Raw genomic sequence first — 12,360 nt, 5'->3', positions numbered from 1 at the left:
GATAATTAGCTACATATTTCTAATAAGCCTGACTTCACTTCATGGATCTTTTAGGCACCATTCTGAGTGAGGCTTGCTTTTCCCACAGCCCCAGCCTTGTCCTCCCTGCTCCCTCCCTCAGCAAGTGCATCTTGTCTCTCACTGTAAAATGCACGCTGCCACGCCTTCAGAACTGCTTTGCACAAAGGCCGGCTTTGTTTAATCTGCTTTGCAAATGCACACGGATATTGAATTTCTTCAAGGCCATGGGGTTTTTATATTAGGAAGTGGTTTGTTTGGGGCAATAAACCCCTTCAGCCTTGACTGCAGAATTTACTCATCACGGAAAATGAAACCACCCTCCAGCTGCTCTTGCGGCCCTGAGCAGAGAGACCGTGTTTGGCTCGCCCAGCGCAAGTTCTATTTGATTGCCTATGTTAACAAATTCATAAAACTCTGTTGGGAATAACAATCTTCGTTCAGTGCTGACATCATCTGAGCCTACGCCGTGCTTTGTGACTTCATGAGACGGTTTATTAATTTTATAATTTTTAACCAAAGATGGATCATTTTTCTCATATACTATATCCCAATTTCAGTTTCCCTTCCCTCTCCTCCTCCCAGTTCCTCCCCAACTCCCCTCCCATCTGGATTCACCCCCTTTCTGTCTCTTAGAAAATGAATAGGCTTCTAAGGAACAATGATAAGACAGAAAAAAATCCCTAAAACATTAAAATGGGAGAGGGGAGCTCAAGAAACAGATACAGATGCAGAGACCCACTCACTGGTACACTCGGGAATCCATAAAAACACAAAACAGGAAGCCGTTATATAGACAAAAATGACCTGTAGAGTAAAAAACAAAAGGAAGAATATGTATCATTAGGCATATGATATACGCTAATGTATATTAAAATAAAACTAAAGCCTAATCAATCCCTGACATGACATTGTGAGACATGGAGCCTCCAAAGAAGGCACTGGTTTGCTTGTGTTACCGTGGGCTGCAGCGCATACAGCTTAGCCTTAAGATAGTTTGTTTCCCCAGTGAGACTCCCTTTGAATCTCAGCATTTTTATGTTCAAGTAGAGTTATCAACTGGAGATCGCCTTAGGGAGGGAAGTGAGGGAATGGTCTATCTACTTCATCTCTAAGATCCCATCTACTGCAGACTGTGCATGCTGCCCAGTCTCTGTGAGTTCACAAGCACATGGATCCTGTTGATTTAGAAGGCCTTGTTTACTTGGTGCCCCCCATTTCTTCTGGCTCTCATACTCTGCCTACTCTTCTGCAAAGTTCCCTGAACCCTGGGGGGAGTTGGTGGAGACATTCCATTTAGAGCTGGGAGTGCTTTCCAAGGTCTTTGGCTCTCTGGATAATGTGCAGCTGTGGGTCTCTGTGTTTATTCCCATTTACCTCAGGAAGAAAGCTTCTCTGATCGTGGCCGAGCAAGACACTGATCTATGAGTATAGCAGAATGTTATTTTATTGCGATATTTTTGTGTGGTTGTTTTTGTTGTTGTTGTTGTTGTTTGTTTGTTTGTTTAGAACAATACTATTTGGTTTTACCCTAGGTCACTGGACTGAGTTACAGGTTCTAGGTCACTCAGTGTCACGTGTGGGTGGGTTCCATCTTGTGAAGTGGGCCTTAAGTCAAATCAGACTGTGGTTGGTTACTCTCATAAAATTTCTATATAACTGCAGGCAGAACACCACTGTATATTCAAAGGGTTTGTAGCTGAATTGCTACATTTCTTTTTTGGTATCCCGAGAGTACCTTACAGTACCAAACATACTTGCGCATAGGTGTGATGGCTCTTTGTAGGCTCCTGGCTGACTTCTCCATGTTCAATGAGTTTGCAGGTGTTGTCTTTAGCCACTGGGCCTTGCCATCAGTTTGAAAGCAACTTAAAGTCTTGGCAATAGCCAGGGTTGTTTGAGGACTCTCCTGGCCAACAAATGTATGTATAGCTTATGTCATAATGAAAATATCAATTGAAGAAATCTGAAAACTCCCAACTTTCTTCTAATCTGAAAATATTCTAGATTAATATTTTGATTCATATGGAATACTTAAGATTTCAGCTAAACATAGCAACATCTATTTGAAGATAAAAAAATGTAGAGGTGTAGAAAAGGTCATTGTACATAGTTTTAATTCAAAAAGAAAAATAACAAGTGTAATTTGTTAATATTTTCCTTAATTTCTAAATGAAATAAATTCAATTAATATAGGGAGACACTCAAATTTTGAATTCCAAATTTTTTGCGGTTTATATATATCATATTTTAAATAAAACAATAGTTTTGTTGACTATAAGCACTTAACCATGCAGTGCACTTTGAGTTAGAATAAGTGGTATTAGAAAGCTATGTTTGCTATCCTTGAGGTCTTAAACACATCTTCATCTTTCCGGGATTCAGAAACAAAAAAAGGCAATGGGACTTTTTCTTCACTAAGCATGTCAGCCTTATAGAAACAAATAGCACAGCCTCAAGGAAGACAAGGGGGAGATCGCCAAGTAATAATAATGGGATATATTTGGTACTCGTACATCTGATGATAAACCTGATGGTAATATATTCTATGTCTAAAAGACTGAGATTTTTTTAATACAGAACCAAGAGCTTGGAAACCCATAATCCTGACCTTCATAGTCATATAATTATACCTGACCCGAGGATACAAGTTTTCTGTATTTTTCATGCTTTACTTGTGAACGGGTTGTAAAATTCCTCTTTCAGGTCATCAACAGTTCACACATGTTCACAAAACCTAATATGTGTTACAGCAAATGGTTATTTCTGTTGGCATTTTATGCATATTCTTGCCTTCTCCACTCCCCGCCCCGTGTACATTTCCAACTCCATCTTACTATATCAGGCTTTATTCATTTCTTTTCAATGTTTGCTGTATTTTGCTTTCCTCTTTTGCTTAATTCTTCAAACGTACTAATGTTCGTCTATCCTTATCAATATGCAATGTACAACACTAGGAGAAACTTTCTATGGCTAGAAATCTACGGAGGTATCCATTTAACCCCATCCAAATGCGTCTTCATGCCGAACGCATGCGCATCTACAGTGGCTCCCACTTTACCAAGTAATTGCTCCCCTGTCCTCCCACAGGTGGTTGTGAACGCTCTTGTTGGTGCAATCCCCTCCATCATGAATGTGCTACTCGTGTGTCTCATCTTCTGGTTGATCTTCAGCATCATGGGTGTGAATCTATTTGCCGGGAAGTTCTATCACTGTGTGAACATGACAACGGGTAGCATGTTCGACATGAGTGAAGTCAACAACTTCAGCGACTGTCAGGCTCTTGGCAAGCAAGCCCGGTGGAAGAACGTGAAGGTCAACTTTGACAACGTTGGGGCTGGCTACCTGGCATTGCTGCAAGTGGTAAGTGGCTATTGTATGAACCTGAAAACATCAAAACATGGTACCCAAGAGCAGCCCACCCCAACCCTCCATGGTGTGCTCTGAATAATTCTTATGGAAAAGTGGGAAGGTAGGTAGGTGATAATCCCTGGAGAGTTATTTGGCTCTGAGGAAGACATTGCAGTTGTTTTATTCCCTAGGAGTGCAGTTTTTAATGTTTTCACAGAATTTTCTTCTTCCTGTGTTTTTCTTGTTATATTCTTGCCATTGTTTTGATGTTGAGTTTTCTGTAAAAAAAAAAAGTGTATATTGGAGTATCAATTATATTTTATATGAATGAATTAAATGTATGAATGTTTAGCCAGAGACTTTCCATAGTGTCTAAAATAATGTAATACTATTATATGAAGAAATGCAAATCTCAAAGGATACTTTTCAAAATGTATAATGCGTAATATTTTTTAATTTTGTGACAGCATGTATGCTGATCAGTTATTAGTGAAAATGAGTTGTGCTTGAATATAACCATAGCTTTCAGCCACAGATTTTTATCTTCCTATTAGAAGGTTTTAAGATAAGAATAAGATGGGATTTTCATTAATCAAGTCTCCATTGTGTTTTACTATAGAAAAAGTAGCATAGAATAGCTCCCAAGAGAAGTAAAGAAATCCTAAATTCTAAATACAAATTTTGATACTTAGCAGTAGGAAGGTACTTGATGATACCCCATTTAACTCATCTGAACACCCGTGTAGAAAATGTCATGATCTTATATGAAAAGATACTTATAAAATGATGTTGTATTAATGTCTGATAACTGCACTGCATCTGAATGAGATGTTCACTAATAATTCTAATATGTACTGAATACAGGCCACATTCAAAGGCTGGATGGATATTATGTATGCAGCTGTTGATTCACGAGACGTAAGTGGCTCTCAGATGCTATTTACAGCTACTAGATTGTCCATGGTAAACACTGATGGGACGTAAGCTGAGGGACTCGGGATCTACCTGGTATAAGTATTTACCGATACAGTAAAAGTGATGGGGTGGCAGAGTGCTCACAGTGTGGATAGTAGTTTGATTGCTGTGAGTATGATATGTAATAGATAACATGTCTACTGTGAAAATTCCTCAAATTACATAGAGCATATGACATCAGGTTAGTCCTGCAGATAGAGCTGCTCAGCGTACGAAGATGGCTCAGTGTGCAGGAGTCACTTGCTTTTCTGTTTTTATGGAGAACATGATCAAGTCTATGCAGCAACTTCCAGGAATATTAGAGCATAGACAAGCCAGCCGGCTTCAAAGAAACTCAAACTCAGAAATACAAAAAACTGGCTAAAACACATCAGCTTATCCTGACTTTTTCTCTTAGTTGATTTTCTGCTAGTATAGCGATATCAAAGAAAAATTGAAGATGGTGCCAATAATGCTGGAATAATTATAATGGCGGCGATGATAATAAAATAATAGGCTCAGACTGTTAGCTGAATTTGTATGAGTTTTACTTGTGAGGAGGAATATTTGTCAGGCAAGCTACAATGGAAGAACATATTAGATTTCAAAAGCCAACGTTTCAAATGTCATGCTGGTTTGAGAAAATAATTATTTTGTAAAATGATATCCGAAGGCATGGTACGTTCATATTAAGTAACAGCACTCACTACATTATCTGGTCCAAGGGTCCTCTTTGCTAATAGTATTAACTATTTTCACATTGTTTAGGTCAAACTGCAGCCTGTCTATGAAGAAAACCTGTACATGTATCTGTACTTTGTCATCTTCATCATCTTCGGCTCGTTCTTTACTCTAAATCTATTCATCGGTGTCATCATAGACAACTTCAACCAGCAGAAGAAGAAGATAAGTATTTCTCACCTCCCATCCTTCCCTACTCATGGCACCAGTCCCTGACACAGCCAACCGGACCATGGGAGTCATGACATAACTTAGATTGTGTTCCTATGACTGTCAGTCTTACTACGTGACCAGTAATCTACTGGCCGTCCCCAGTGGCCTCTCTGCTTTCATCCCTGGTTACAGCTGTCTTTCTGACTCAGTAATATAACCGTTACTTCAGTACATCAACGTCTGTCCAGTTCTTAGCGGGGTGTATGGGGTCTTGCAGGAATGAGCTCACCGATTTCCCAGCCTCTTCTCCCACATCTCATTTCTATCTTCTACCCCTTCGTGTACTCACTCCCACAGCCACCCCCATCGCCAACAGCACTTGTTACTGGGCAACTACACAAGCCTTTCTGACCTTTTCGGAACTCAGCCACACAATGGTTCCCCCATGGCTTTAGAAGTGATATTTTCTCTTCCTGAGATGCATTGCCAAGCAAACTTTTTATTGTACATTAAAGCCGTAAGCTTAAGCCCAGCTCTCTCGATTTTTGCTGTGTCTACAATGACTTTCCTTCCTCCTGTTCATTTGCTTGATCATTTCTTTTACCCTCACCCCCCTTTGCACAGTATTGTACATTTTTCCACATGTTCACTGAAGGAGCATGACACATGTTACATACCAATGTCATTCTCGTTCCCATCACATCGCTTAGCCAACAAAAATAGTTTTTTAGAAAGGTTAAATACAGCGGTAAAACTTTAAACAGCAAGAGAGGAAGAAAAGATATCTGGCTCCCTGAAAATATATTTAAGAACCTTAAAATTCATTGTAAACATAATATAATCCAATTAGGGTGCTGGACTAAGCAGAATTTTATGTGCTTATGGGCTTTGCATAATATTAAAGTCTTCTGCATTTCATATACATGGTGAAGCAGGAAAATAAATCTATATTTAGCAAGATAATACCCATTTAAAATTGAGACAAGACTGAAGGAAGGCTCAGAGATACTTCAGTTAAAATACTATTGTAACACAGATTGGGGTTGTAACCACGCTGTTCTGTGTGTTTACTTTGGAGGTCAAGACATCTTCATGACAGAAGAACAGAAGAAATACTACAATGCAATGAAGAAACTTGGCTCCAAGAAACCTCAGAAGCCCATCCCCCGACCTGCAGTAAGAAGGCTACCTTGTCCTCACTAAAATTCTAAGACAGTCTTTCAGTTCTGATCTAGTGGATCAGAGCATATTGGGGGACATCACCAATCTATTGCGCCAGTCTAATCACGAGTCCCATATTGCACACAGACTCTGCAGCTTCTGCAGTGCTTGGTAGCAGGCGTCCAGATCCTAAAATACTAGGGCGTTCTTGATAGTTGGTGAGTTGAGACCTTCAACTCAGAGTTCCCAAGAACTGCCACCAAATCAAGAGTCACCCTCCTGCTGCCCCCATGTGTGGTTGCTGCCCCTCTGACCATGTTGACTTTTTAAGTGGATGCAGGCTCCCAGATGGCCCTTTTCATTGCTTTACCTTTCCTCCACATTCTGGCTTCTTTCTTTCTTTCCTGATCCTCCCTGTTTCTTCTTTTATTACCCTTTATGGCACTATACAAAGTAAACAATATTTTATAGCATTTCCATACATATGTATCATCAGACTGCTATAACTTCCATCTTTGTCTGCCCTCTCTTATGTTTTCTGTGCCCTTCAGTCAAGGTGCCTTCCTCCCTGTAACCAGTAGCCTGCTGGTTTCACCTCACATTACACACATTCCATATCTCTTTCCACAATCCCTTACACCCTTTCCTTGTTCATGCTCCTCTGTCTATCTGGATTCATGACATTCTTTCTCTTTGTCTTATCTATAACTTAATATATATTAAGTTGGGGTTCCACACATGAGAAAATCATTTGCGTTTCTGGGTTTTCTCATTCTTGAGGCTAGAAAATATTCCCAGTTTGCTCTGAAAAGAAAACTGTCTCAAGAATTTTGTTTCATTGAAACAGAACAAAGATTATTCAAATGCATAGTCTGTAATGCTTCCTAATGTGGAACAGCATGGTGATGGGAGGTCATGTTCACAGAACTGTACCCTAACTCACCTTCCTTCTCAGATAGGGCAAACAGTGAGACAGCTGAGGCCCATAGCATAACTCTCTCCCTGTTCACAAAACCATGGTCAGCAAAATTCATAATTGGAAGGCTCATGAGCCATATCAGTGACTTGACCTTACTATATATTTAAAGCTGTTGGAACTGGGAGATGTAAGGCAGAGAGGAAAGATGGGACGGTACCTCACATAGAAAGCAATGAATAAACCTGTTTCACCAAAAGTCACTGATATCTACATGGTAGGTTTATGACCTTAGATTTTTTCCATAAGCCATAGGGCTTTTTATTATAAATCATTTTGATTGTCTAATAAAACCACATTTAACATTTGTATTTACACAGTGTAAATAGTGCATGTTTTCTGAAATGGGTATTAATTGTACAAGCACTCAGGTACTTTTAAAAAGATACATGGGGGGGGAGATAATTTGCTTATGCATGTGTCTGGGCCCCATGTGTGTGCCTGTACCCAGGGAAGGTGAAAGACAGAGTCTGGAACCCTGGAACTAAAATTACCCTCATGTGGGTGCTGGGAATTGAACCTTGGTCCTCTGGAGAATCAGGCAGTGCTCTTGGCTACTGAGCCATCTTTCTTGTCTTTTGTGCATTTTTATTGAGGCATAAATAGGGAAAGATGAAAAGAAAAACAGATGAATTAACAACTCACATGCATACAGAACTAGAAATGGTAGAACTAGCTAAATTTAACTACCATTATTTGAGGGATGAGATAAGGAATTTCAGAAATTCTTTAAATACTGATAAAGTAGATTATTTATCTAAAAGTCTATATTTATCTTTTCTTAAATCTTCACTATGAATTAAAATCATTTTATAGAAATAATCGTAATCAAACAGCCTCTAAATATTTTCAACCAGTTTTAACCAGTTACCACCAGTTTTTGGATTATTTTGCTCTTTTTTTCTATAAGTGAAACAAACTATGACCTAAGTGAACAAACTATGTTTATTACTGGCAAGTGGACGATGCTTCTCATTTAAAAAGCAATGGAAGTGAAATGGAGCAGAGAGATTATTTAGTGCACTGTAAGGGGGACACATACCCCAAGGCCATGTGTGGCAAGATCTTACTTGCAGTGTAACCAGACCACTGATAGTGCAATGTGTCCACTAACCCTACCTCTTCTCTTTCTAGAACAAATTTCAAGGGATGGTCTTTGACTTCGTAACCAGACAAGTGTTTGACATCAGCATCATGATCCTCATCTGCCTCAACATGGTGACCATGATGGTGGAAACGGACGACCAGAGCAAATACATGACCCTGGTTTTGTCCCGAATCAACCTGGTGTTCATTGTCCTCTTCACTGGGGAGTTTCTGCTAAAGCTCATCTCCCTCAGATACTACTACTTCACAATAGGCTGGAACATCTTTGACTTTGTGGTGGTGATTCTCTCGATTGTAGGTAAGAACAGTTCGGTTACAGAGACGTGTCCTTTTAGAGAACATTTTCCCCACATCCTGCTCACGGTTTGACACGGAAACGCAGTTGGAGAAGAGTGGGGTGTGTGGACTGAAATTTTCAGTGCTGACATATTTCAACAAAATCCTGAAACCTGTGTTTATTCACAAAGCCTAACTGGCTGGAAACTGAATTATCCATATTGGATTGGGGGAACTGTCTCCTTGCTGTGACTGAATAAGCAACAAGAAGCAACTTAACAAAGGAAGGGTATATTCTGGATCACAGTAGTAGGGGTACACTCTACCATGATGTGGAAAGCCTGCAACGGGGCCCACGGTACAGCTGGTTAAGGTGAACCTGCATTTGGGGATGAGAGTGAGGACAGGAAATTAGAATGCCATATAAAACATCAAGCCCCGCCCCCAAACCCATTTCTTCCAATGATGCTTTACCCCCTGAGTGATCTACAGCTTACTATAGTACCCCCATCCGCTTCATAGCAAGAGTTCAAACACACTAGCCCATGGGAATGGTTTCTAGTCAAGCCACATTCTGCTAGTAATGAACAGAGTCAGGTTAGGAGTGAGGCATCTGTTTTTAAAACACATATGATAACACAGTAGTGTTAGTCCTTGTCTTGATCATTGTCTTACAGTTGTGAAGATACTATGCTTATAAGAGAAAGCATTTAATTAGGGACTGGCTTAGAGGTTTAGAGGGTTAGCTCATGGTCACCATGGCAGGAAGAAGAGAGGCATGGATAATAGCACTAGATCATTAGTGGAGGGCTTTACATCCTGATCCACAGGAAGAGAAAAAGAGGGAGGGAGGAGAGAGAGAGAGAGAGAGAGAGAGAGAGAGAGAGAGAGAGAGAGAGAGAGATCAGGTATGGGCTTTAGAAACCGTAAAACCCTAGACAGGACTGGCAAAAAAAAAAAAAAAAAAAAAAAAAAAAAAAAAAAAACAAAGTCAATGAAATGATTCCTGTTAATATTCTATTATACTCATAGACTGGAATGTAGAACAATCATTATCAGAAAATCTTTGTAAAAATAATTTTTTATTTTTATTTTATGTGTATTGTTTCTTTTGCCTTCATGTATGTCAGATCCGGGAGTTACAGACTATTGTGAATTGCTATGTGGGTGCTGGGAATTGAACTCTGGTCCTCCGGGAGAGCAGTCGGTGCTCTTAACTGCTCACCCATCTCTACAGTTCCCATCAGAAAGACTTTATCCAGCAACTGATAGGAGCAGATACCGAGACTCACATTCAAACACTGTGCAGAGCGCTGGGAATCTTGTGGAAGAGGAGGGGGAAGGATTGTAGAATCCAAAGGGTTCAAGGACACCACAAGAACACTGTCCACAGACTCCATTCTAATTCACAGAGTTCCGTATATAACTCGAAAGAGAAAAATAAGAAAGGAAGGAAGGAATAAATAAAGGGAGGAAGGAAGAAATGAAGGAAGGGAGGGAGGGAGGGAGGGAGGGAGGGAGGGAGGGAGGGAGGGAGGGAGGGAGGGAGGGAAGGAGGGAAAGAAGAGAAAAATCAGGATATAGCCAGCACTGCCCAAAGCACTTAACAGTTTTTCATAACAAAGAGCAAAGGCATTTGACACTGCTCTTGTAAGAAGGGTGGGGTTTGAACAAGAGGAGAAGGGAAATGAGAAAATTATAAAGCTCCAAATATAGAAACTTTAGTTCCGATGTGGTCCACTTTCTCAACCTAAAGAACGGCATTCTCACTGAGAACAATGAGTTAACTTACTTCCGAAATGATCTTTCTTTTCACTGCCATATTTTATGTATTTTATGTATTAGTGGAGGATAATAAGTATAAACTGAATTGGCATAGAAACATTTTAAATCATTTTGGGTTTTACAAAAAAATACATTCTTTTATAAAATCATGTCATAGATTCATTTAAACAAAACTCTTAAACATTGAACTGTCAATATTAGAGTGGATTCAAATGTGGGGTTCAGGTTTTTGTAAGATTATTTTTTTAAAGGAGGGACATACATACAACATTCCTATACATATCGGTATACTCACTGTTCATCTAGAGTCTTTAATTTCCCACAGGAATGTTTCTCGCTGAGCTGATAGAGAAGTATTTTGTGTCCCCTACCCTGTTCCGAGTCATCCGCTTGGCCAGGATTGGACGAATCCTACGCCTGATCAAGGGCGCCAAGGGGATCCGCACACTGCTCTTTGCTCTGATGATGTCCCTTCCTGCTCTGTTCAACATCGGCCTCCTGCTCTTCCTGGTCATGTTCATCTACGCCATCTTTGGGATGTCCAACTTTGCCTACGTTAAAAAGGAAGCTGGAATTGATGACATGTTCAACTTTGAGACCTTCGGCAACAGCATGATCTGCCTGTTCCAAATCACCACGTCTGCGGGCTGGGATGGGCTGCTGGCCCCCATCCTCAACAGCGCACCTCCCGACTGTGACCCCGACGCAATTCACCCAGGAAGCTCAGTGAAGGGGGACTGCGGGAACCCCTCTGTGGGGATTTTCTTCTTTGTCAGCTACATCATCATCTCCTTCCTGGTTGTGGTGAACATGTACATCGCTGTCATCCTGGAGAACTTCAGCGTCGCCACTGAAGAAAGTGCAGAGCCCCTGAGTGAGGACGACTTTGAGATGTTCTACGAGGTCTGGGAGAAGTTCGACCCCGACGCCACTCAGTTCATAGAGTTCTGCAAACTCTCTGACTTTGCAGCTGCCCTGGACCCTCCCCTCCTCATCGCAAAGCCAAACAAAGTCCAGCTCATCGCCATGGACCTGCCCATGGTGAGTGGAGACCGCATCCACTGCCTGGACATCTTATTTGCTTTTACAAAGCGGGTCTTGGGCGAGAGTGGAGAGATGGACGCTCTTCGCATCCAGATGGAAGATCGGTTCATGGCTTCCAACCCCTCCAAGGTCTCTTATGAGCCCATTACCACCACTCTGAAACGCAAACAAGAGGAGGTGTCTGCTGCTATCATCCAGCGTAATTACAGATGTTATCTTTTAAAGCAAAGGTTAAAAAACATATCAAATAAATATGACAAAGAGACAATCAAGGGAAGGATCGACTTGCCTATAAAAGGAGATATGGTTATTGACAAATTAAATGGGAATTCCACCCCAGAGAAGACGGATGGGAGTTCCTCCACCACGTCTCCTCCTTCCTACGACAGTGTCACAAAACCAGACAAGGAAAAGTTTGAGAAAGACAAACCTGAAAAAGAGGTCAAAGGGAAAGAGGTCAGAGAGAATCAAAAGTAAAAAGAAACAAAGAAATGTTTTTGTAGCCAATTGTTTACAACCTCTGAAAGTTAAGTGTCTGTGTCAACTGGACTCTAAGGAGAGCTCCATGCCAAACTGACTGTTTCAACAAATACTCAAGGTCAGTGCCTATACCAGACAGTGACCTCTGTCACTGCCACTCTGTGAGACAGGGTATCAACATTGACGAGAGGTTGCTACTTCCATTACCAGCTGACACTGCTGAGGAGAACTCCATTGTGAAAGTGACCGTCACCATGCCACCAAACTCCATTAGTACAACGCTCCTGTCATCTATTTTTAACTTTCACATTCGC

The 12,360-nt window shown here is 40.8% G+C and overlaps 1 protein-coding gene across 1 annotated transcript in view; it reads left to right on the top strand.

The window, feature by feature from the left end:
* LOC308429186 (sodium channel protein type 3 subunit alpha) overlaps positions 1–12,043 on the top strand; it is a gene marked incomplete at both ends in the record, with an annotated part of 75,918 nt that extends 63,875 nt beyond the window's left edge. The window contains 6 exons of the mRNA XM_080927933.1: positions 3,109–3,381; positions 4,234–4,287; positions 5,092–5,233; positions 6,296–6,393; positions 8,489–8,759; positions 10,848–12,043. Coding sequence (XP_080784059.1) covers positions 3,109–3,381; positions 4,234–4,287; positions 5,092–5,233; positions 6,296–6,393; positions 8,489–8,759; positions 10,848–12,043 — 2,034 coding nt within the window. The remainder of the gene's footprint in view (positions 1–3,108; positions 3,382–4,233; positions 4,288–5,091; positions 5,234–6,295; positions 6,394–8,488; positions 8,760–10,847) is intronic.
* Positions 12,044–12,360: the final 317 nt, after the last annotated feature.

Source organism: Micromys minutus (genome assembly GCF_963924665.1).
Source record: "Micromys minutus genome assembly, chromosome: 13".
Taxonomy (NCBI): domain Eukaryota; kingdom Metazoa; phylum Chordata; class Mammalia; order Rodentia; family Muridae; genus Micromys; species Micromys minutus.
Note: the sequence above shows the minus strand (reverse complement) of the source record. Positions and strands in the feature narration are given on the sequence as shown.